General features: G+C 40.7%; 1 protein-coding gene across 2 annotated transcripts in view; it reads right to left on the bottom strand.

The window, feature by feature from the left end:
- The window catches only part of DZIP1 (DAZ interacting zinc finger protein 1), a 38,855-nt gene extending 15,019 nt beyond the window's left edge, over positions 1-23,836 (bottom strand). Inside the window, exons 1-12 of one of the 2 annotated variants that reach the window (XM_030952626.1) lie at positions 23,716-23,836; positions 21,749-21,903; positions 20,395-20,464; positions 19,827-20,321; positions 15,141-15,225; positions 13,493-13,617; positions 11,183-11,344; positions 10,360-10,497; positions 9,298-9,360; positions 7,909-8,049; positions 5,581-5,629; positions 4,218-4,277 (exon numbers count right to left, since the gene is read on the bottom strand). In XM_030952626.1, coding sequence (XP_030808486.1) covers positions 4,218-4,277; positions 5,581-5,629; positions 7,909-8,049; positions 9,298-9,360; positions 10,360-10,497; positions 11,183-11,344; positions 13,493-13,617; positions 15,141-15,225; positions 19,827-20,321; positions 20,395-20,397 — 1,321 coding nt within the window. In that variant the 5' untranslated portion in view covers positions 20,398-20,464; positions 21,749-21,903; positions 23,716-23,836. The remainder of the gene's footprint in view (positions 1-4,217; positions 4,278-5,580; positions 5,630-7,908; positions 8,050-9,297; positions 9,361-10,359; positions 10,498-11,182; positions 11,345-13,492; positions 13,618-15,140; positions 15,226-19,826; positions 20,322-20,394; positions 20,465-21,748; positions 21,904-23,715) is intronic. The other variant, XM_030952618.1, reaches the window with a different exon arrangement.
- Between the last annotated feature and the right edge of the window lie 3,025 nt (positions 23,837-26,861).

Raw genomic sequence — 26,861 nt, 5'->3', positions numbered from 1 at the left:
AAAATTTATCACTGGCCAGAGCATTCCTGGGCCTGAAATGTGTCTGTTTAGAAGGACAGAGCCTGAAGCACAGATGAAATGTTCTAGGAAGATTTAATTAAGCTGCATGGGCACTGAGGCCTCTGAGTTTCTTGGTTGGACTTACCAATCAGTAAGACAGCTGCTGTGTAGTAGGATTTAATCTATGCTTGTTTTACCTGTACTTTACTCAAATGCTCTCTGCTTAAAGGGGCTGACTCATCTCTGCACAAGCCCTTGCCAAGTGACTTAATGTAACAGGAAAATCCCAGTCCCCAGAACTCAGACCTGAAAATGGTCTGCTGATCAGGCATAAAGGTACATGCTTCTCTTCCTCAGTGTATCAGAAACAGAGGAGATGAAAAAACAGGAACTACTAAGAACAGCCGCATGAGCAGACCTAAGATACATTACTGTTATGTGTAATAATGTTGTTTACTGCATGGTAACAGAAGAGATCAAATGCTAAGGCAGGAGGGAGTGCAACACCTTACAACACCAACTTCCCTTATGTAAAAAAGCCTTTTCTTTCTTTTCACTGTACACATATTCTAAGAGATATCTACTAAACATCACAATGGAATCACATTTAAGAAAAACCACTACTCTGGTTTACAGGCAGGTGCGGAGATGACCTCCCTTAAGGAGCCCTCTCCTTATGTTTACCAGACATGTGCTTCTTCTGGCCATCTATCATCACATATTAATTCTAGCCATCATTAAGGCCAGCAGAGGTGTGTCTATCATCCCATATCTTCCAGAGTATCTCTTCTGACAGCTAGTATGAGTGGAGACACAGATGAGATGTATCAAAAGTACAGGTTACCTTAATTTCTCAGTGGATAATTATATTACTGAAAAATTATGTGCCCAGCATACTTTAGGAAACAATTAAATATCTGTTTTAAAGAGCATTTGAAGACAATTTCTACACAGGTGGAACAGGAAAATATATTTAACAATAATGAAGGATTCCAGCTGTGTATGTTTCATGCATATCATATATTATTTGTCTGTTCTTATCTACAAGTTAAAAATATTCTGACAGTGCTACTGGAAAAGCAGTCTTCTGGCCAACATTTAAAGAAGAAATCCCATTTACTTATGTTGAAATATAAAATGCTAAAAAACTTTTAGCCTGAACAGAAGCAATAAAATTATCTATGGTGTAGTGTCATCTACAGTAAACACTTTGTACTTGCAATGTAACAACCTAGGAAAAAATGTAAAATGTAAGCCATGGCTACACTTATTTCATGCTCCTTTAATTTATACTCAAATTACACATACAAAGAGGTGCCAGACCTAATCTGTGATACCTGTAATTTGGACCATTGTTTCTCAATTAATGCATTTAATATATTTTTTCTCCTAAGTGATCAATAGAAAGCCACATACTGCACATAAGCAGCAGAAATATTAATTTCAAACCAATATTCCTAAGCATGATTTTTTTTTGACACTTACCTGAGGCTCCTAAGTTAGGAGCCCAGTCACCTCAGACTTCTTCTACAGTCATTGAAGGGACACAGGCAACTTCAAAGAGCATTCAGATCTTAGTTCAGCTGAACCAAACTCTGAAGGTGCCCCTTTTCTCTGTTTACTGTCTAGGAAGTGTAAGTACTTTAACCAAATTTTCCTCAGATGCTTCAGCTATGTCCCTAGTGATAGTTGAGCCTTGGTGTCCACACCATGTTTGCAGACTGAGACACAGGTTTTAATGAACAATCTAATTGGTAGCTTTGCTTTTTAACTACTGTCTTCAATTCCACCTAATATCATTGACCTTACAAAGACTAAATACTGAACAAGTATCAACATTTCAAGTAATATAGAAGCCAAAACCTAATTTTAAAATATTATTTTAAAAAATAAATTGTAATTAATCTGTTGCCTTTTTGTGAGACTGAAGTAATATTTGAAAGTAAGACCTAAGTTATATCTGCACAAAACCCTATAGGTAGCTCAGAAATGGATAGAAGAATGTTCTGCCAGAATGGCATTCAAGGAGCTCTACTATCTTTCACAAGAAGTCAGGAATATTAACACAAAAACATCAGACTAACATAGCTATTCTGCTACTTTACACCTAGGATAACTCATATTTGCAACTTGGGTATCTTTTCATAACACCGATTTAAGATGTGCAGAATGAATACTAGGATGCAAAAGCATCTGAGTGGCTTTGAAAAGTGTATTTAAGTTCACATTAGAGAGCCTTTTCTAGAATTAATTTTTAAAAAAAGAATGAAGATATTTTATATGCAAGCAATTATGTGATGATCTGTGCTAAATAAATTTGTCTACAGAAGTTACCAGGAAGTGCTTTCCTTTTCATAAAGGCATGAGATGCAGCCATGATGTCTTAATTCAGAAAGTCAATCCCTTGAGGAGTCCTGAAAACTTCGGGAAAAACACCATAACTTCTGCTAACCTCCAGAAAATTAGGTAAGGCAAGTTTAAAAAACAATCCAGAAGGGAAGAAAGGGGACAGACAGAGAGACCTGCAGAGATAAATAAAATCGTAATCAGCAAAGGAATCTGAAGGGAACACCTTCTTTGAGGTTTCATAATAAATTGATGGTGAATCTTTTGTGTATCAATGGCAGGAATAGCCTTTTCTATCTTGAGAAGTTTCACAAGATGTCACAAACTTCATATTTGAAGCAGCAAGAAATTATGAAAGATCTGAATGAGCTGATTTAAATTGTCAGAGTACAAAAAATACTAATGTTCACAGAAGTGTTCCTCAGGAACTGTGCTCAGTACAAATGAAAGCAAATGCACAAAGAACTAATGCTTGACAAGCTTGGTGGGTAAGTCTTTAGCAGCAATAAACTTCATAAAACTTAAATCTTAAATTCAGGGCACTTGCTAAACTACACGCTGTGAGACTTCTTAGCCAGAACCAGAACTACTGTTTTGGTGTAATGAGGCTGGCTTAAATGAAAAAGAATTAATTGTTCAAAACGCTATCCCTAATTCTCTATACTTTATATACTATTACTTTTGTCTACACATTATTCAACCATATAGTTTAACTTAGGAAGCTACAAGCAATGAACTACTAAACCTTGCATAGTTTAGAAAGAAATCTCTGTATTATTCAAACAATGTTGCCATAAAATAATTAGCAATAATACAATAATTTCTTCTTTTTTAACTAATTCTTGTCATAACACATAGTTGAAAAGGAGCACTACATGATTTTTTCATTCCTCATCAAGTTATGGAAAGCTTGATACATAATGCCCTTTCTCCACAGAGGCATTTTCAGAATTTTTTGTATTTGGTGAAAAAGAAAAATTATCTACATTTTTCACAGACAAATTCCATTTAGTCTCCCTGTGACAGGCTTAAAAACTAAGAGAAATAATTAGAAAAAAAATTATTCAACTACAATTCAAATCAATAAACTGTTTTTAAACATTTTGCTTGCTTGTTTTTCATTACTTAAAAGGAAAATAAAGAATTAGTTGATCACAGAATATTGGTATGGTAACAAAACTCTCCATTAATTTGCAAACTGATTAAAAAACAAAACTATTTTCACAAAACTATTTTCACAAAGTACAAAACAATGTAAATATAGCTCCCTTGCCCCCCTCCCCTTCTAAAGGACACCACAGTGCCACAAGTTAAAATACCTAAATAATGATCTATACGTAACCACAGGTATATTCTGGAAGAACTAGGACAGGATAACCGCCTATTTTGATTATTTCTTCTGTATTTTTACTTCTTGCCATTTGAAGTCACATGGAAAATACATTTCAAGACTTGCAAAGAAACATCTCCACATGTTTCCCTATACAAACTCCAGCAGATGCATGTATATATACTCCAGAATATCCATATAATGTACCTATCCAGTATAAGGATATTTTCAATTAGAAAACACAAATTTCCTCCTCAATATATTTCATCTAAGTGATTCAATGATATAACTATTCTAGGAAATATTCTCAGATTATTTTAATTTGTTTTTCATTTATTCTTCTCAGTAGTGCATCCTTATAATTATTTCATAGAAATTCTCAACTCTGACATAGAAATTATGTTCTTTCAATGTAACTACTCTTAGACCTATGATTTGACAAAAGCAAATGATCTGAGAAATGATTGGACAAACCTATGATCTGAGAAAAGAAAGGGTTAGATTTGCAAGTACTGGATCTGGACCTATCAAAAAAACTTACCAGGTGGGGGAATTGATGGAGTTGGTTTAGATTCTTGAAGACGCTCTACAGAAGTGTTCACTAAAATAACAGAATAGTAAAAAAATAATAAAATTGTATTATTGTAAACAATAGCCAAAAATACAGATTCTTAAATATAGCAATATTTAATCATATTTATAAATCAGTTATTTTTTTACATTAATGGGCAAAAAATAAACAAAACATTTACAAAATAAAAACTGTTCCTTCACAACATAAAGTACATCTCTATGTATGCTTAGCATTTTTAACACTTCTAGAATCAGGAAAAGAAACTACTAACTAAATCATCACTGGACTAGAATGTGATCATTTTTTTGGTCATGAGTGCATGCGGCCTTTGTGTCACAGGGAAGAAGTCTTGGCCCAAAGCTACTTAGTCAAGACCAGCCTGACCAGGGCTTGTATTCCCCAGAGAGGATCTGCAGCATCCACAAGTGACATCAATGAGTGCAAACACTCATACATCTATAGATCATGTATAGGGTGTAGCCTTGGAGTGAATTAAGCTTCAATCCTACATTGCTCAGATCAGCTTGGGGCTAGGAGCAAATCTGCCTGTGTGCCATGGACTCTTACTTGTCTGTGCTTCAGTGTGAATGAATATGACCAGCTAGAGCTGAAAAGCCACACAGCCATGCTCTTACTAAGCCTTCCTCAATCTAAACCTACTTCCTGCTCTTTGACCCAGTTCAAGCCAGTGTCTTGTTAATACATAAAAATGGTTTCCAAACTGGGATCAGAATTAATTCAGCAGTCATCAGCTATTGCAATAAACTTACTTCAAGTCACTGCAACTGCAACATTAACCCATACGGGTGTTTGTAGTGCAGGACAATATCCTGAAACACTATTATCAGGTTTAGCTACTTGTAATAGGCTTCAGATGTTAAAGTATTGCACAGACATAAATGTAATAGTTCTTAACATTCTTTGAACATCTGCATCTTAACTGACGATCAGTTTTGTCTCTTCTTTCAGTATTTTCCCTTTTGTGAGTTCTGCAGCCTAAGGACAGTCAAGCATGAAAAAAATCAATTAAAATTATACTTCATAAAGCAAATCTGGAAGTTTTTTAGATAATACACAATAAAGTTGTTCTATTTCACATCTCTTCACTATTCAAGCAATCAACTTTGTACATTAGAAGTCTTTACAGCTACAAAGCATGATCTTTGTAAATAGTGGCATGGAAACAGGTAGGTACCCTGTGAAAAACAAATACATTTCCAGTATTGATTTTATTTCAGTATTTTGTTAGCCAAGTTGATGTCTATATTTGTTTCAGCCAGGCTGCAGAAATCAGAAACTAAGTCTGTTTTTTCTTACAGTTTGTACTTACCATCATATGTTTTAACACTTGGAGCTGGTTTCACAGACAATTCTCTTATCTAAAGGAAAAAACACAGATATGTGAATATATACAAATGTAAATTATCAATATCTAGAATGAACATTTAGCAGGAAATACCTAGTTTCAGTACTGTTCCATAAGAGAAATTATGGGTTATGATTTGGGGAAAAAAATACTACTTCTGTGTCCAATATATATTTTGTTCATGCTTAATGAATGTTTCTGTGTTGCCTTAATGTCCACTCATGCTTTGTACATCTGTTATTGCAAGTTATAAAGTCAAATGAGAGCAGACTTAGGGGCCACTTCAGCACTTAAGAGTTTCAATACTTTCTTCCTCAGCAATTCATACTCCATTTTGCAAGCCTGGCTTCCAGTACATGGAAACACTGGAGTGTTTAATTTCACATTGATTTTAAATGCATGAACAGTTCTCTCTCTGCTTTACAGGTTTATCTATGTGACACCCCAGGACAAGCATTGAACTGACAGAGTAAAGGAAACACGCTGTCTGTAATGTGATCTAAAGAAAACAGGAAACTTGTGAATCCTATATCACTAAGACAATGTTCTGCACTCCAATTCCCCCAAAAATAGAAGAACATGAATCATTCAAACACATAGCCACTGTCAGATGGAGCTGGCACAAGATATTGGACCCTGATCCTCTTTATTTATCAGTTTGGTTATAGCCAGTAGTGTCATTCATTGGCGATTAAGTTTGGATTCTGCAAAAGTGTAAGCTATTTCTCAAACCCTTTTATTTTCCAGGGATTGAGAATGTAGATCTGCACAACTGTATTTCACAAACACCAAACTTGGATTCCTCTGAACCGATTACACATCTGTGGTCATACTGTTATCTTTCCAAAGGTCACTTTATTAAGGAAATTCATCTATGATTGTCCTCCATTTCTCCAGCTATAAAATTTGTGAAGGTGGAGATGTAAAAGCTATTATTTGTCTTTCCACTTTTTAAGCATTCAAATATAAGTTTAACATTAATCTCAAGCAAAATGTGTAAAATCAGATTTACAAAGAATGCACTATCTAATAGAGGAGTAGGCCACATAATCATGCCATAGTCTAAACTCCAGACTACCCAGATCTTCCCCACCAATCATCTCTAAAAATCTATAGTTATGTTTCAACAAAACCTTATTTTAGGCAAAAACAATTTCCAAACATAGAATCACAGGCTATCTCACTGGATGGGACCTACAAGGATCAAGTCCAATTCCCTCATTGGACTACCTAAAACTTAAACCTAAGAGCATTGTCCAGACATGCCAAGAGCTCTGACAGGCTTAGTGCCACGATCACTTCCCTGGGGAGCCTGTTCCAGTGTCCAACCACCCCCAGGGTGAAGAACCCTTTCCTAATGTCCAATCTGAATCTCCCCTGCTTCATTCCATTTCCTTGTGTCCTATCACTGATCACCAGAGAGATCAGAACCTCCTCCTCCATTGCCCCCCTTGAGGCTGTGATGAGATCACCTCTCAGCCTTCTCTTCTCCAAGCTGAACAAGCCAAGTAACAAAAGCTGCTCCTCCTAAAACGCCCTCAAGACCTTTGATCACCTTGTTTGCCCTCCTCTGGATGTGCTGAAATAGTCTGGTGCCCTTCTTACACAGAGGGCATCAATAGATAACCATGTTCTGAAACTGCACACAGCACTGGAGGTGAGGCAGCACCAGCACAGAGCAGAGCAGGACAATCCCCTCCCTCAATCAGCTGGAGATGCTGTGCCTAATGCACCCCAGGACATGGCTGGCCCTCATGGCTTCGAGGGCATTGCTGACTCACATTCAACTTCACATCACCTCAAACCCCCAGATCTCCTTCTGCAGGACTTCTCTCCAGCCTCTTGTTCTCCAATACGTGGGTACAAGTAGGGTTACCCCATCTCAGGTGGAGAATCTGGCACTAGGTCTTGTTACATTTCACATGGCAATATTTCAAATAATTATTCTCACAGTAATGAATAGGATACTTTACTTTTAGTGTGAGAAGTAATGTATTTTCAGATTTCAAACACTAGATCCCATTATGATTAAATCCTTTACACTATCAAAAAGTTTTGGTTTATTAAGCCTTTCTTTATCAAATGTGTTTTAATTCCTGGAACATTTCTGTGTCTCTTTTCCAGATCTATTCTTATTTATCAACATAATTTCCAAAGTGTAACCAAAGCACTCCAGCAATACTATTACAAACTGCGAATATTGAATATGCAGAGAAATATAAAACCCAAGTGCTAGTATAGTGTTTCTCTGTGTCCTGTTCTCTCTGAAACAGAGTGTTTCACAAAACAGACCTGCTTCCTCTGACTAATAATCAGATCATTCTGCTCCTGAAGCCTCTTCTCCAATTCTTCTATCCTCTTCCTGTAAAAGATGTTATTTCTGTTCAGGTCTTCCCTCGCTGATGTTTTGGTGTTCTCAACCTCTGACCGTAGCTACAAAGCAATCAGAAGAAAAGTAACATCATATTAACACTATACAAAATATTTTAATGCTACAAAGTCTAAACAAGCAAGTGTCATGCTTAGATATTTTTAACAATTTTTTTCTCTCAGCAAAAACCTGGTGTCTTCTGTGACTTCACTAGGACTTGTATATACCATAGAACAGTTGTCTGGATCACTTTTGAATTACACAAGGGAAACTACCTAAATCTCAACATAAAGAAAAGCACATACAAACACATTGCTGAGATTGCCTAAAAATAAGATTGCAGGAAAAAGTGTGTAGATCTATAAAAATGTTTTAATTATAAATAGTGTCCAGAAATGATACTTTGAGGACATGATATGTGAATCTGCATAATAAACCTAGTATATTACCTCCAAACGTGGAAGAAAGGGAACATTATTTAGGTGCACCATCCCAAAAGTAATACTTACATTACTTCTCCCTTATTCTATTCTTGCACTGTATGTGGGTGTATCTTTAACTACATCCTTTTTGGGGACTGTTCCATGGTTCATCCCCAATGTTTTCTTGCCAGAGGAGGAGAAGCATTGGTCAGACCACTATGATCTGTTCAGTTCTTACATGGTCACGCAGATGAAAGGAAAATGAAAGGAAAAGAAGCAAGAGAAACAAAGCAGCAAAGAGATTAAAAAGAAATGCAGATGTAAAAAGAAATCTGAAGAATAAAGCTTTGTATAGTAAAATATATAAACTGATGCAAAATAAAAACCCATGGTGTTTTCTCCTGGAAAAGCTGAACAGATTCTGTATTAGAAAGCTACAACAGAAAAAGCAATAGAGAAGTGATAAGAAGGAGAAAAAAAAAGACTGAGACATATGCCATAGGTCCATGGTAGCAGCAGGTACAGGGTGGATGAAAGCTACAGGTTGGCAAGTCAGATCTCAACTATTCAGCTACATAACATAGAATATACTGTATAATGCAGTGCTCGCAGAAACAGCTGTAAGCTGTAAGCTTTTCAAAAGACAGATACAGTTTCAGTTTTCTGTCAGATTCTGAAATGCTAAATTCATTTTCAACCCTGGCCTTAACTGAAACACCAAGATCCTACCATAACAGAAACACAGAGATGATAAATACAGCTAAGAGGACATACTCTTATAAAATTTTGATATCTGGCAGATGTACTAGAGCATATCAAGAACTACTGAAAGAGTAAATTAAAAGAAAAAGTCTCCTTTAGGTATAAGTGGTTTGCTGTGCCACTTACCAGGGACGTTTCTGTCTCATGGTCATGACACTTGGCTTGCATACAAGACACCCACTTTTTTTCCTGCATAGAGGAAATCCACGTTAATTCTTGCAAACATTTAATTTGATATATGCAGCTTTGTTTCTTGTTAATAGAACATGAGCATTTTGTTTGATATATGCAGCTTAATTTTTCTAAATAAAGCATAAATACTAAAAAGATGACAGAATTGATGAAATTTGAGTAACCCAGTATTTAATGCCTAGAACAGTTGATTTATATATCTGAGTGTAGCTTTCCTAGCAATCACTCTAGAAACGGTATTTTCTCTTTGATTTGTATATGCAGTCACTGTGAGTGAGAAATACACAAGCATTTTGATACATCTCTGTGTATTAACAAAGAGTAGTAAGCGTAGGGGGTTTTCACTCTAAAGAATGTAATTTTGAGCACTCATTAACAAGGTATTTTGCATAATAATGACAAAATCCCAGAATTAACATATGAGTTTTAGAGTGAAGCCAATTTTCTTTGATGAAATAAATAAAAAACATAAAGCAAAACTAAGTTTTGCACATCTTTGCACAGAAGTGATCAAACTTCTGTATAACACCAGCAGTAAACAAAGGTCTTCACATCCCAAAAACCATGAAAGAAAACAAAAGGCACAGGTTGGAAAATCCTGCCAGAAAGTTTTCTAATTTTCATTTTGGGAAATGGAACATTCCAACTTTTCTGTAAGTGGCCTCACGGATGGGTAAACATAACTGCTTTATTAGAGTCTTCTGGAATTGAATTGCCACCACACTTGGCAAAGACAGATATACTTAATCATAAAGAATAAGAGAATATCAATAAATAAGCATCAATTACTTAATTTATAATAGATAAAGAAAATAAATCCTTGTTTGCCATTATATGGATAGTATTAAGTAGTATTAAATCTCTAAAACTAGCAATTTTTGGCATTAAAAATAATGAAAATTTTACTTAGGGATTTCATATCCTACTCAGAGATGAAGAAAAATAAAAAGAAAGCAAGTAATCTGTCAAAAGCAATACATTAAATTACAGTGTTACCTGTTTTTCCAGAAGTTTAACCACATATGGATGATCCCGAAGATGATGAGGTTTCTCCTCTGTAAACTCATGGCTGTCTTTCAGTGTTCCTAAATTGGATTTTTGTTGCATATTGGACTTTTGTAATTCTAACAGTTGCTAATAGGAGGGAGGAGGAATACAAAATTTTCTTTAAACACAGTTATGCACAGATTGCATCAGATATTTCTCCCATTTCATGTGAGGTCAGCATTTATCAAATTTCACGTCATCAATAATATCTACATTTAAAATAAATATGACTTGTAAAAGTACACAAGACCTAGCAGCTGCAGAATGTAAGCTGCTCTGGAAATGCCATGCAGATTTGACTTCTGACCCAGCCACACTTTCATGATTCTCTTGCTAGTGAGCATTTCCAAAGCATGTACTGAAAACAAATTAATTTTGTCAGGACGGTAATGCAGAGGTTAGTGTCCTCCACACCACTTATGAAAATATTAACGTAAGGATACTTAACATGCAGCAACCACAACAATATCTACTAACCTATAAACAGGCATTCAAAGGCTGAGGAGTACAGAAAAAAACTGACATAACTGCTGAAGGGATCATTCATTCACACAAAGCAATCCTTTAAATAAAAAGACCCGCAACCTGAAATTATGTCAATAAAATACCTGTATACAAAAATACAATTACAGCTACCATTCAATCATTGTTTTTAAGAGTTCTGTAGGAAGAGCTTTACAATGACTATATCCCATTTCAAATATGTGAAATTCACTGCCATCTACTGTAAGGGATTCAAGCTTTAAAATGTTGGAAAATTTAAATTGCTTACATTTTCTAAGGTTGAATTTCTTGAATGTAAGTCCTTAAGCTCTTTTGTAAACATATCTTTCACTTTTTCTATTTGATCAGCAAATTTCTCTCTTTCCTCGTCTTTCCATCTATGAAATGATTGTAGAAACTCTTCTTCTTTTGATTTTTGCTGCTCGCATTCCTGAAATTTAAAAAAAAAAAATTGGTAATTTTTCCTCACGTTTAATATAAATTCAAGCTCCCAAACTACATGTGGAATGCAGTCACTTTCAACATTTGGGAAATATTGTGACATCAAAAAACATAACACCAGATTTTTTAAAGAATTCTAAGGTAGCAAATTATGCATTTTGCTAAACAAGCTAAACAAGCATGCTTCAAAACAGTTCAGGCAGTTTAGTATTTTTCACTGAAAAACACACAAATGACCTTACTTGGTCATATCAAAGATTCACTTACTTCAGTATCCTGCTCTCACAAAAGCCTTAAGTGTGTAAGTAAGAAAGGCTAATACTGGGGCAAGCAAACATGCATGTTCTCCTTCAGTCTCTAAGTTGCCAGCTGTTTTCAGCTCAGAGGACTTCTGGAGCCTGATACAGCCCTGTGAACTTCATTAACTGCATAAACTTCAATACATTTCTCCTCATACACTTTGCAGTCAGCTCCTGTGGCTGCATCAGCTTTAGCAACTGCAACACCTTTTGCCAATGAGCTCCACAAGCTGCATAAAGAGCCAAGCATTTTTCTTGTTGTAGTTAAGTTTGAATCTGGCTCCTGGTAGGTACATTTGATGGATTCTGAGCCCTGAACTGGAGAACAGAGAGAATCACTATTCACTCTGTGTAACTCATGACTTCACAGGTATCATTATCTCACCCTCCATCTTCATCAAGCGTTTGTCTCTTTTTCAGACTGAGAACTCTTAGCATGCTCAGTAATTTTAAATACTGACTGATCATCTTTGTAGCCCATCTCCATAACTTTTATAGCTCTATCCTATCCTTTTTGAGATGAATGGACTAGACTCACACAACACATTTAGGCTGTGGCTTGCACAGTAATTTTTCAGAATAATCGGTAGTATTTGATTTTCTTTGCTAGCTACTACTAACATTTCCCAGAGCTATATATCACAAGCTTAAGATCTTGCCCTTCAGTAACAGAACTCAGCTCAGAACCCATTGTTTCATAAATGAAATTAGAACTATTTTATCCCTATATGCCTTTACCCCACTTCATCCATTAGATTACTTCAACCATTCCACTACACAGTGAGGAATTTTTATATAGTCCTCAAATTGTTTAAAGTCCTGCATTTCACTGCCCAGGACATATGTATCTTTTAGGAAACACCAACATTTTTCCATCACAGCATTCACTACAAATTTGTTGTCTATAATATGCAATCATTGTACAACTAGGAAGAACAGGATCATCTGTACCCTTCAATCAAGGATAAGATCTTCTGCTCTTTCAATCAGAAGATAGTAACATTGTGCCACCTGAATTGACAGTGGATGTCAGTCATGGCAGATAAACTGTAACCAGTCACACCACACATTTCTATCTTCCCTGACATCCCAGAAAAACAGAGAAGTTTTGAAAGCTTCTTGTTGTGTAACACTGCAGACTGTAGCTTCAGGACATTTCAGGTAGTCTCCTTGCAGTTAGGAGTCTCAGCTAAGACAAGTGACTTCAAAAGAGGCCCCTAAGGCACCAAAAAATCCACATTGTTATGAATGAATGTGTTATGAATACTCCAAGTTCCACCTCATAAGCAAAACAATGCTTTGGGGGCAGGAGAAATATGTTATAGATGTACTTCTCAAAAGCTAGGCACAAATGAATGAGTAGAACACCTTCCACATGTCCACATAGGGCCAAGACCCATTATTCTGACAGTGCCTGTACTCCTAAGCGAAACTCTAGCAGCTTTTGATTTGGTCATTCAGGACTTTTGAAAATGGAAGCTGAACACTTCCAAGAAAGGAGGAACAAAAGGACTGAAGAAAGAGAAGTCTGAAGCTGAGTTCATGGAAAACAACACTCCATGTTTCACAGAAGATCAGGATTTCCTCTGAAAACAAGGAAGAAAATAATCATCCATCATAGACTATCAGGTTGGAAGGTCATATTGGATTATCCTCCAGGATAATCTGGTCCAGCCTTTCTTGACAACAGCACAAACTAGACAAGGTGGCCCAGGACCTTGGCCAGCTGAATCTTGAAAGTGATCAACTTTGGGAAATCCAGTACTTCTGTGGGCTGAGTGAACACAGTTCAAAGTGCTAATTCTTTTGAGACATTCACATTACTTAGTAAGTATTACCTTAGACAACCTGGCCAAATTAGCCTGTTGTTCAAACTCTAACTGGGACTTGGTGAGCTGCAATTGCTCCTTCAGTTTTTCAATCTCATCCTGCAATTTTTCTATATTTCCTTTCTTCTTCTGTTCTGTTTGAAAGAAACACAGATTTTAAGAACATTTGTTGCAATTTCTGGAACTGTAATACTTACTGCAAATACATTTCTAGTGTTTCAGTAACATTTTCACAAAGTGTGACTTTCTTAGACCATTTCCCTTCCCACTACCATGATTGTCCATAGATGCTTTTAAATACATATATTCTCTGGACTGATAACTTACCCTCAAATACTTGTACCACTGACATGTGAAATAGTTTATGAAATATTTACATGAAAAAGTACTCTAGAACCTAATTTCAAAGGAATCTAAGGAACACAGGCTCATAAAAAGGATGTACGAAGGACAAAGCAAACCTCAGTTATTCAATCTCTTAGGTTAAGTTTATTTTAAATAACCTTTGTAAGGAGTCCAATTGGAATACAACAAATTATTTATGTGGATAGAATTGAGGGAATATCAAACAAAAAATGTTAAAATGTGCAAAAATCACAATGATCTTCAACTGTGAAACATTTCATCAATTTACTTGCCCATCATCTGGGAATCTGAATATTATTTCAGAAATAACTGAATGGGATATTTTCCCAGAAGAGCCATTCCAGGATTTCATACAATTACTTCAACTGTTTCTGCAGCATCTTACACTATCACTTTTATCACGAGTAAGGTGCACAAGAGCTTCTTTCTTCTTCCAATATATTCACACTTCCCCTGCTGCTTATTCAGAACCCTCTTACTCTTGCTGCTGTTTCATTTGCCTGACAAGCTGCACTTCAGACCTCATTAGATTCTTCCCACTTTTTCTCCTCCCAAATGCTCCTTTTTTCCTAACTTGTTCTTATGCTAAGCACTGTTACTTGTCAATACTTGCTTGTCCTTAGCAATAAATCATAAGCATGCAGCCTACCAAGAAGGAGAGAAATTAGATACAAATGAAAGAAACTTTGACATCATTGTTTTTCAAACTAAACATCTTTTAGCGAAGAGAGAAAAAAGTATGCAAGTTAGTGATAAAGCAACCTTCAGTATCATAGATAGATGAAGTTAGACTACTGTTCTTAACAGTTTCTCTATCACTACATTTTACAGTCAGTTTAGTTCAGGAGAGCCTGATCCTATTCAAACTGATTACAGGTGGGGTGGAATATTTATGTATTTCTAATTATTATATATTTATAAAATTTATTTTCCTTAGCGCAGATTGTTCATTTGACCCACTCCTTCATAATATACATGCCTAAAGAGGAACTGTGCTCTGAAATGTGCTACTGGCTAAAGTATTCTACAGAAATGCTAGTTTGAAAAGATGCTGGAGATACGGCACACAGGTTTTTGTTAACTATTTTCCAGACACTGAAACATATGTTGCCCAATACATTGTATCAGTCAGTGGCACTCGCATTCACACAAACTGGGATCTGCCACTCAAAAATGAAAAGTAAAAACTTTTCTTCCAAGTTACACAAAATCGTGGGCTGCACATCCTCACTGTATTTACACTTTCCTAAACCACCTCTTTCAATTTTTTTGGTAACATTAAAGTACATACCGATCTCAGACTCTCCTGGGTGACGTCTTTGAATGTGACTTTGTAAAAAGGAATAGGTCATAAAAGCCTTTTCACAAAATGGACACTACAAAAAAAAACCCAAAAACAAATCAGTTTAAAAAACATTAGTAACATCTTTTTGGTAAATACAGTGGTTACAGTTTTGAACAGGTTATTACATTTTGTTCAAATGTAAAAAGAAGGTAACTTCAACAAATCCCATCTCACAAGAATAAGAACAAGAATTCTCATGGTACCCAGTTACTGTAAAGTCATTAGTATATTAATGCTATTTAGCATTTCACAGTGATGGTCATGAGCAAGAATCTGATTGTGCTAGGCACTGCAAACTGAACACAACAGACTCTAGCCAAGCAAATTCAAATTCAGTTATAAACCACAGATAATGATTCATATATGTAGGTAGAGAACTATAATAAAAAGGCATGGCAACCCTGTTCAGCACAATACACAGACTCCAGCCAACCAGTAGCTCAGGTGTTCTTAAGATTCATGCAACACCACAAAGTAGAGAACCACACAGCTGGAGAAAACCAATAATGATGGGTTTGAGTATATGAGTTGTAAGATGGCAATACTCAAAGGACATGTAAAATACTCAGACATTTCAACCAAGGTAAAGTAGCAGTACACAATTTTGCAAGAAAAGGTATGCAGCTGCATTAGTATGCCACATAGAATCCTTCTGAAGCAGAAAGTTCTTTCAATTACTGTTTCTATAATTAACCTACTAGTTTTGAATATAAATTTGAAGTCAAATTTGGATCCCACCCTTTTTGAAATATCCTTTTTGTTCACCTTCAAAATACATTCTACTAATGTTCAGAATATATTAAAAATAGGTGGGTTGTACAAGGACAGAAGCTGCATCTACAAATGCTGTAACATACTTTAAGACTATGCATGAGGGCCCCTCATCACTTTAGGGTCATTCATTACCTCTATCTTATACTTTTTTTTTTCAAATAAATACATTTTAACAGACCACAGACACTCAAAAAAGTAATTTCTACATATCAGTGTGATATGACAGTAAGAAACTAGCTTAACAGGTTCAAGATCTTGTCACCATAATCAATGCCAGAAGGAGGATCTGGGGAGCTACAGGCTTGTCAGCCCAACCTTGGTGCCTGGCAATGTTCTGGAACAGATCATCTTCAGTGTGATCACATACAGGACAACCAAACAATCAGACCCAGCCAGCATGGGTTTAGGAGAGGCAGGTCGTGCCTGACTAACCTGATCCTTTTATTACCAGGTGACCTGCCTGGTGGGTGAGGGAAAGGCTGTGGATATTGCCTGCTGGACTTCAGCAAAGTCTCAGCACCATCTACCACAGCATTCTCCTGGAAAAGCTGGCAGCTCATGGCTTGGACAGGTGCACTCTTCTCTGGGTTAAGAACTGGATGGACGGCCAGGCCCCAGGATTGTGGTAGTGTCGCATCCAGTTGACATGTGGTCACTGTCATGTCCCCAGGGATCAGTGGCAGGGACACCCAGTTTAATACATTTATTGATGATTTGGATGAGGGGATTGAGTGCACCTTAAGTAAATTTGCAGACAACACCAATTAAACAGGAATGTTGATCTGCTGGAGGGTAGGAGTGCTCTGCAGAAGGATCTGGGTAGGACAGATTGACGGACAGAGGTCAACTTTATGAGGTACAGCAAGACCAAGCACCAGGTCCTTCACTTCAGCCACAAAACCCCCTGCAGCATTACAGGCTTGGGGCAGTGTCTATAAAGATGCTCAGTGGAAAAGGACCACAGGGTGTTGGTCAACAGCTGCTGAGCATGAGCCAGTGTGTGCCCAGGTGGCCAAGAAGGGCAGTGTCATCCTGGCTTGTATCAGCAGTAGTGTGGCCAGCAGGGCCACAGCACTGATTGTGCCTCTATACCCAGCCTTGGTGAGGCCATACCTCAAATCCTGTGTCCAGTTCTGGCCCCTCACTACAAGAAGGACATTAAGGGCAGAGAAGGGCAATGGAACTGGGGAAGGGTCTGCAGGGTAAGACCTACCAGGAACAGCTGAGGGGGCTGGAGGTGTTCAGCCTGCAGAGAAGGAGGCTCAGATCCTATCACTCTTTACAACTGCCTGAAAGGAGGGTGTAATTACACAGGGGTCAGCCTCTTCTCCCAGGTGACAAGTGACAGGACAAGAGGACTTAGCCTCAAGCTGTGACAGGGAAGGTTCAGGCTGGACATCAGAAGGAATTTCTTCATTAAAAAGGTGGTTAAACATTGGCATGGACTGCCAAGGGAGGTGGTGGAGTCACCACTCTGGAGGTGTTCGAGAAATAATGAACACTGCACTTAGCGCCATGGTCTAGCTGCCAAGATGTTGATCAGTCAAAGGTTGGACTTGATGATCTCAGAGGTCTTTTCCCCAAGCTAAATGATTCTGTGATTGTGTGAGATTCCCAAATTTCATATTATATTTCAAATGCTGCCACTGGTGATCGGGTAGCCTGTAAAATATGCTTTTCAGCAAACACTAAAGCCATGAATAATTAAGACAAATTTTGTTCAGCAAATGCAAGACCTAATATAAAACCAAAATAAAGTAATATAATATGGCAGGAAAGCATTACTGCCAACCAAGAGGGACCTTACAGTGTAACAGATTGCACATGATTTACAGAACTAAATTGGCTGTGAAATAATATTATCCATTCAAGCACAAACTTCATGTCAGTTTGACTTGCTGGTAGTGAAAGAAAGCTCTTACTGCAGGAGACAGGATTAACATAGGGAACATTTAGGTTTTGAATTATGCAACATTTTTCTTGCAACTACTTTTCACTGTTAACTACAACATGCACTTTATGCCTACGTTGTACATGAGAATGTAAGATTTCCGAACAATGTATCAAAAAAGTGAAAAATATTATTTAAAATTAATTTTGTATTACATGAAGGTAGTGACCAACAAGACTTAAATTTACGACTTGTAGGTATCAGTACCATTTTATAGTAGCATTTCATGGTTAAACTTATATTGATCTTGGATTAAAGGCATTACAGCTGAATTCCAAAACATTTACATTAGCTGTAAAGTGCACCTCTGCTAAAAAAGGCTTATTTGTAAACAAGTAACTGGCTAATTTGCAAAACATCCAAGACTTTGAGGGGATGGAATCTGAACTACCCTCTCAGGAACACCAGAAAAGCCCCTCTTATCTGGCAACAAAGATCATGGCACAGAAAAATATCACAGACCTATTGTTTACTGATCACACAACTACCCTGCATTTACAAACACTGGGAAATAAATTATTTTGGCATTCAAACTCAGAATCCTGAAAACACTGTATAACTTCAGGTATTGTTCAACATCGTTCCCTGAACTCATTCTTCTCATGTGAACTTAAATAACTTCTAGAGAAAAGAAACAGAAGAATGAAAGGGGGGAGGGGAGATCAGAAGTTTACTTTATACGAAATCAAATTACAAATGGGACATAGATTTCTATCTCTGTTTTACTGCAAATGCCATTGAACAGATTAGCAATGAGACAAGTTTACTACCATGTTTTTCAGCTTCCACAGAGACAGGTGCACACTACAAATATTTCTGGAAAATTTGGTAACATTTGGCAATCACAGTGTGAGAACTATTTAAGTTTACACATAAAATAACACATTTATCTTTTGCAACACAGGACAAACTGCTTTGTGAGTTGCATAAAGGTTTTTTTTTAAATAATACCATATCAGCAGCTTGTCCTCGAGACTAACACTTGAATGCATGAACCTTGCTTCATGTATAGTTCTACTCTTGGGGCATAAGGTACCTTTTCCCTTACAGAAACACTTGAGCCAACTTAGCTGATGTCTTAAATATTGAACTTTGCCTGTAACTTTAAACATACAGAGCTAGCCTGAAATCATGTTAAGCCTGTGTTCAGTGTACTTCAGTTTACATTTGAAGCTGGAATTTGCATTCCCAAAACCTGAAAATGCTGATGCTGAAAAATACTTAGATCAAACTATCACACCATTGTAGTGAGACAAAAAAACCCTCCCAATATAAAGAGAGTGCCATGACACTGTCAGTCAGAACAGCTGTGTAGTAAGGTTCTTAAGAAACACCCTTTAGGAACAGATTGTTGTGGAATCAGAGCTGACCTAACTCACTGAAGCTTTTTACCATCTTGCCTGAGTCACCTCTGAGTCACACACACAAGCAGAAACTTTGTGCCTGGAGAACATCAGTGCAAGACAGTGCATTACTGCTCAGCATCAGTTCCAATGCATTTGCCCTGTGTGTTTTCTGACCATGCAGCTGGCAGACAAGGAAAGATAGCAACACAACAAAGTAGTAACATGTTTATCATAGGTTTTGTATGTGTGTGTATCTGACATTTCAGATGCATCTAAAGCAAATCCAAGAGTAAAGAGCATCTGTTAGTAAAAAGAGGATTTAGCAGTTAGAGGATTTAGTTAAAGATGATGTAGCATTCTCCCAAAAGTCTCTGAAACACAGATGGAAAACAAGTGCCAGCAATGCACTTCCTTTTGTAAGGTCACTGGTCCTTGCAGTTCCAGCCTTTCACCCAGCAAGCAACTGCACTCCAGCAGAGTGGGGCTGCTCTGCTGCCCATCCCAGCAGGCCCAGAGCTGACAAGGTGTGGGTGACTGGGCCACCAGGCCCTCTCTTCTCACCTGGTGGTAGTTGGCTCGTGCCTCCAGCATCATCTGCTGGGTGCTGATCATCTTCTTTCTCCGCCGGCATTCCTCCTTAAGCCCCTGGATCTCCTGCGAGCGCTGGGCCACCTCCTTGGCCAGCTGGTCACGCTGGGCCTGTGTCTCTCTCAGAGCCTCCTCCAGGCTGCCGAGCTGGGCACTGAGGTACTCCTGGGAGTGCAGCAGGTACTCGGTAGAGAGCTGCGCCAGGCGCAGCAGCTTCAGCAGCAGCGGGTCTGCGGGGCCCTGGCAGTGCGGGCAGCACTCCCGCTCGGCGTTGCAGAAGGTGACATGCTCCAGGAGCGCCTGCAGGACCGACACGTCCCCCTCCCGCGCCACCCGCTCCACGTCCACGGTGCTCAGCCGCCGCCAGTCCGGGTTCTCGTGCCGCACGCGGAACTGGAATGCGGGAAACGCCGCCGGCCCCGCGCCAGGCCCGGTTGCAGGCGGGTGATAGGTGCGCTGGGAGAAGGGCTGCGGGAGAGAGACACGGCTCAGCCCCGGCCGGCGCTCCCCGCCCCGCCCGCCCGCCCGTCCCGGCGCTCACCATGCCCGGGCTCCGTCCCTGCGGCTCCGCTCAGCGCCGGCGTCCTCCGCGTCGCTATAGCAGCCCCGGCCTGCGCGACGGGAGGCGGCAGTGACGCCGGGCTGTGCCGCCTCCCGCCCGCCCCGCCGCTCCCCGCCCCACGGCCCTTCCTTCGGCTCCGTGCTCGGCACAAATCCCGTCCTTCTCCCTCCCGGCATCCTCCTCCCGCGACGCCTCCACAGCCTCCTGGCAGCGCCGCGCCAGGGAGCTCTCTTCCGCGGGTCCCGGTGCTCCCGCTGCCCCGCACGCAGCGCATCCTTTACCGTCTTCACACGCTACTCGCATCAACAAACGTGTCCTCGGCTCCGCTCTTATGTTTATGCATCCTTGACACAGCTACACAGCACACGCTTTCTCTCTCCGAATTCCCTTCACTTCGCGAAGTCTGTACATGCCACCCTGCTCGCACGTTCACTGCATCAACGTGGCTCCCTATCCTGTGCCTCCTCCGTGCTTCTCCTGACTCCAACACTTCTCAGTCCTCTACCCCTGTGCTGTCCTGATTTACACTCCTCTACCCCTGTGCTGTCCTGTGCCCTTCTCCAGCCTCGCCTAGTCAACTTTCTCCTAGACGTGACAACACCTGTCGCCTCCCCACCATCAGCATTCATACATATGTCGCTTCTCTGTACATCTTCATGCTGCTGCACCTTCATGTGCCTCAGCTGGTAGCTCTCTGCAATCTCTCCAGTGCACCTCCATACCCCTCCCAATGCCCATACACCTGTCGGGTGCTTGCAAACACCCTCCTCACCTTAACACAGCCACACACTTTGCAGGCCACTCCAACATGCTCTTGTCACTCATCAAATCCACACACCTCTGCCTGGTATCAGCACACACCAGACCCACTCCTGCAACCACACAACCCCACAACTTCACCACATCTGTCGTTCCTGTCTCATTCTACCAAGCCCAAACATTTCAGCCCCGTGAAGCACTTAATGCCTTGCATACATTACCTACTTTACCATCCAGGCACAAATACTTTTCTTCAACGCAACTAACAACTGCCTACATCCCTGCCTCACCTCAATCCCCAGTGCTCCCCAGTTTGGTGTTTCACCTGCTCCTGCTCAGTTGCTTCAAACACTAGTTGCTTCTAAGCAGCAGCATCCTTCTCCTCCATCATACAAAATTAACCTATTCCACTCGTCTCCAAAAACCTGCTTTTCCTGTCACCATTTCTTAATATTTCAGTCCCCTAGCTACGTCTGCCTTACTCCCATGTTCCACATTTATACCTCCCTAACTTTTCAGTCCCTTCCACACATATTTTAGTTTCTCATCCTCTTGGTCATTCCTAGATACATACCTCTCCAAGAACAGCCGCACAATATATCTCTTATCATACACTCCATTCCATAGATTCCTCTACATGATGCATTATAGACTCACAGAAATGTTCTCAAGGGACCTCTGGTGATCATCGTCCAGTCCAAATTTCTGCCGCACACTAGTTCACATCACCTGTGGCATTTAAGATGAACAGACAATCCATGACCTCCCTGTACAACCTGTTGCATGTCTGTGCTCTCCTCCTGATGAAAACATTTTTCTTAATGTCTTGATGAGTATCTGCTTTTACCAAGATTAAAAAATGGTTTGAATATTTTTGCCACAATTGTTCAAGTAACTGTAGGCCACTACTAGAGGGCCCCTTTTCCTTCTCTTCACCACACTAAATAAGCCCAGCTCCTTCACCTTCTTCTCATAGACTATGTAAATACTAATCATGTTAGGCCTCCTCTGTCCCCTTTCAGCTCCTCCACATCGTTCATACTCCCCCTTAGTATTTTCCCCCATTTGCCTCCTAGGAACTTGTAATGAACCTCACCTCTCATCTACACTTTCAACATCGCCCTCTCCAATATAAGCAGTAACATGTCTACCAGTAATCACAATAGAGAACTACTTCCAGAAAAATACCAGCAATGTTGCTACATGCACCAACATACGCACCCTCACAAATTACAAGCTCTTCATTTTATGTAGATTTCTATGTAGGTTGTTGCTTTTTGAACCTTGAAGCTTAAGCCTACTGGTCACACTTACACCCAAGGTTCAGTTCCATTTAGATTCTTCCATTACTTACCACGCCACTTGTTTTTAATTTAGAAAAGATACTGTGTGCCTGTTTGCAACATTGCGGTCTTCTCCTGCAAGAATGACATTTTTACCACCTCCTTTTCCACGAACAGAGTCTCCAGCAAATCTTCAAAGAAATCTATTTAACTTTTTTTGATGTTATCAAATATAACTCTGCCATATTACACATAATGAAATCTAACTCCCGAAGATCTAAGCCCAGTATGTGCTCCATCTATTTGACGTAGGAGGAATTTCTTAACATAAAAACCACATGAATTTTGAAAGCTACCACTTTTTGTGTCAAGGAGAAGAAGCCTGAAAAAGCACACATTAAATAAGGGCCTTTCACTGATAGGTGCATGGGTTTAATTAGAAAAAAATAACCAAACATTATTTAAAGCCAGCAAAGTAAACCATGCCTGAGGACAGCTTATTCTCCTCAACCAATGTATCTAGTCAGGAATATCCATACAGATTTGGAGCATGCTGCTCCAACTAAACCTGCTTTAATTGAATGCGACCTTGCAGCAGTACATCATCTATCCATCATATAATGGTCTTTGTTGGGATGCACCTTAAAGACCATCTAGTTCCAACCAGCTGCCATGGGCAGGGTCATCTTCTAGTAGACCAGGTCACTCGGAGCCCCATCTAACCCAGCCTTGAACACTGCCAGGGATGGGAGGGGCACCACGAAGTTGAAAAGAGTCACAAGCCGCCCAGTCATCTCGATGGAGACAGAAGAAGTACGGACGGGCGGAGGCGGTCCTTTTCGATCATTTTTCCCTTTTCTTTCTGCCGGATTTACTCTATTCTGGGAGCTGTGCCCATGAGGAATTTAGGGTCATCACCCACCCGCGAGGCCTCCTCGGTCAAGGATGGCACCGCTTGCTCCCCCGGCCACCCCTCCTCTCCGGGACGGGCGGCGCGGGGGAAAAGCGGTGCTTCCCCGCGGCGGTGTCCGCGGGCCAGGCCCGAACCCGGCGCTCCGGGAGATGGCCGAGCACGGCCGGGCCTGCAGGAGGCCCCGAGCCGGGCTCCATCTGCCTGCCAAAACCTCGGCTCCACTCCGGAGCGCGGCCGCCTCGCCGCTCCCTCCCGCCTGCCCCAGGGGAGAGGCCCCTCCGGACTCTGCCTCCCGCCAGCCTCCTGCGCCCGGGGTGGGGGCAGAAAGGGACACTCGGCGCTCACCTCCGGCTGCAGCTCCGCGGGTCTCGGCGGGCGCCGCAGGGCGCGGAGGGGCGGAGGGGCGGCGGGGCTGCGGCCGCTCCCGCCTCGGCCGTTACCGGCGGTGCCTCGGCGGGCGGCGGCTGCGCCCCCCGGCCTCCGCCGGGCCCGTCCCGCGCCGGCCCCGCTGCCCCGAGGCCGCCCGCGGGTGGCGGCTGCGGAGGGGTCGGCGGCCGAGGCAGGCGAGGGCTCCCCCGCTGCTCGCCGACTCTCGCTCCTCGAGAACCTGCACGGCAGATGTTGATGCCCAGGCGGGATGTCCTTTGTCTTGATCCGGTCCCGAGCCTCTCCGACCGAGAAGCAGCCTTTTCTCTCCCTTTTTGTAAAATGTAAGGGAAGTTACAACAAGCTTTGGAAAAACTGCATTTGGAAATTCAAGGCACGTTCTGCCACGCAGTCGCCGAACACGACACGTTTTAACCTGTGGAGCAGCGAACTGAGCGCAATGGGGAGTCCCCGCCAGCGCGGTGCGGGCGGCGCGGCAGGGCAGCGGTGGGGCGGGGGCAGGAGCCCGCCTGCCCACCGAGATGGATGGGGGGTTTGGGGCTTGCAGGAGCCCGCCTGCCCACCGAGATGGATAGGGGTTTGAGGGGCTGCAGGATCCCATGTGCCCGCCGAGCTGGAGCGGGGTCTCGGGATCTGCAGCATCCTGCCTGCCCACCGAGATGGAAAGGGGTTTGTTGGGCTGCAGAGACTCGCCTGCCTGCCCGAGCTGGAGGGAAACCCGAGGGACCGAGAGTGTAGTGATAATCTCCAACGGGAGGAGGTGAGGAGCTTTCATGAGAGTTTTCTGACGTTTGGAAGAAAACACCATGTTCCAGTGCCAGGATAAGGCTGGGAGTATGCTTTCCTGCAGATATCTTAAACGAAGTAGTGTCAGGTGAAGTTGTTATTCTCAATGAAAATATGTATTGTATCATGCAGATAGAATAATTCCAACAGCTACAGATTACCTCAAATCCTTCTGATTTGATTTCTCTTCTCTGTAAGGGTTTTGAATTGTGTTTTTCAATTACAAATGCTGTGGAGCCTTTGTGGCCACAAGGAAAATTTCAAACAGTTTGAATTTAATATAAATTATGCTGGCAAATTCAGTGATGGAAGTAATCATTAGACACTTACAATACCTAATCTTCATTTAGGAATTCCATTCAGCATGGGATACACCACTGTGTTTTCCAAAGTACAGACTTACTGAGACACCAACTTACTTTTCTGAACCGTGAAATTCTGTTGCGACAGTGTAGATGTGGGCACATACACTGTGAACACCAGCTTTAAGAAAAGAGGCAGTCATTCAGGTGCTTCAGTTTTTGATGCTCCAAGGGTGCAGTTTTGATGCTCCTCAGCACACTTCAGTCACTAATGGGTGTTCAATCCAGAGGATCAGGCTAGTCTGAAGGAAAACCTGAACATACATAAAATATGGACATCCAGTCCTCAGTACTAGTGACTTTTGTTTCTGCAGATATTCATCTGCTGGGCTACTAAAGCACGTATTGCCAGAAGAAGATGCTTTATGAAGGCTTTAGTGTGGTAAACCTTAATTAAGAGAGGACTTTGAAAACCTGCAGTGTGACAGTCACAGCCTCTATGGAGCAGCCCTAAAGGCAAATATGCAGTACAAGTTGATGAGCACTTTATGTGAATAGTTGGAGCACTCAGAGAGCAAGATGAACAAGTGCAGGCCCTTAGGTGCCCAAGAAATTTTATACCCCGTGCTCTTAGAATGCCCTAATGACAACACCACAGTCTGTTCAGCATGCTTTCTAAGGATCTCTCTTGCTATGGAAGTGGTTTTTAGATCAAAGTCAATGCTAACTGTGTGCAAAAATGCTGGAAATGCTCTTGGGTTGATGAAGTGTGCAGAAATGTGGATTTTGGTTGCTTATTCTAGTATCTGTTTAATACAAAATACACAAGCAGGCCTTGGATGAGAGCTATAACCAAGATTTTTATGCTGAAGGGGTAGTTCTCACCCTTTCATTCTTTTATTCCTTATTTGTTCCAGAGCTTGATTAATCTTTAATTACTTGCTGTAGGTGGTACAGCCTCACTTGGCAAGGGTGGGTATTCTTTAACCCACATTAGTGCTGAGTTCTACCCTTATATACCTTTTGGTGACAAAAGTACTCTCCTAAAACATGTGTGGTTTTACTAGGAGAGGACCAAGAGCATTGCAAGGTATTTGTGAGGCTCATAGAGGAGCACCTGGAGAGCAACTGGAGAGCAGAAAAAGGAGAGTATTCTGATTGTGGGGTGAAATATGATGACGTCTCAGCAATGGCTATTTGGGAAATGGCCTGAGTAGCAGAGGTACTGGGCACTGAGGGAGGCTGGGCAGGGACAGCCAGGCCTGGCACTGCCCCCAGAGCACCAATGCAATGTGTTAAGTGAAAAAGTTATTTGTCTATTTTGTACTATGGAGGAGGACTACACATGTAGTACAAGATGGTTTAATTTGAGAGGGCAGTGGACAAACTGTCTTGGGAACTGAGAACTACACTATTCAGTAACCTCTCTCCTACAGCGTTCTCAGAGTGACGCATACAAGTAATCATTAACTCTGGTGGAAAGCTGACTTCACCAGAATGGTGCAAGTATAATAATGAGTCTAGCCAGATTCTTAGTTTATTTAATCTTTTCCTTCCTGACAGTTCCCACCATGGCACATTTTTCAATTTTCAGGAGAGCTTAGTGGTTGGCTGGGGTTAAACTGTGGCAAATACCTATAATACTTCCATTTGTTCAAACTTTCCATCACTCAGTTTACCTGAGGAAATAATCCATGTATTTTTATCACAGGAAAACAAAATATTTAAAAGAAAGGTAGAATGAAACACTCTCCTGACCCCTTTGTGTCACCTCCTTCAATCCAACAAATGCCACCAGCCACAATTAAGTAATTTGAATAGAGACAATGCTCTATGTATTTTAATAAATTTTATTTTTAAGCTTAGGTGCTTCAGACTCTTTTCAAATTAAATCTTTTTTATCTTCAATAAAACAGTTTATCTTAAAAGTTTCTCTTTACATAACAAGTCTAGCTGGATTTTACTGAGATGGCCAGCTCATTTATCTTCCTTTCTTCCAAATTTGGAGGGAATTTA

Source organism: Camarhynchus parvulus, chromosome 1, assembly GCF_901933205.1.
Source record: "Camarhynchus parvulus chromosome 1, STF_HiC, whole genome shotgun sequence".
Classification (NCBI taxonomy): Eukaryota; Metazoa; Chordata; class Aves; order Passeriformes; family Thraupidae; genus Camarhynchus; species Camarhynchus parvulus.
This window is presented reverse-complemented; position numbering and strand designations above follow the sequence as displayed.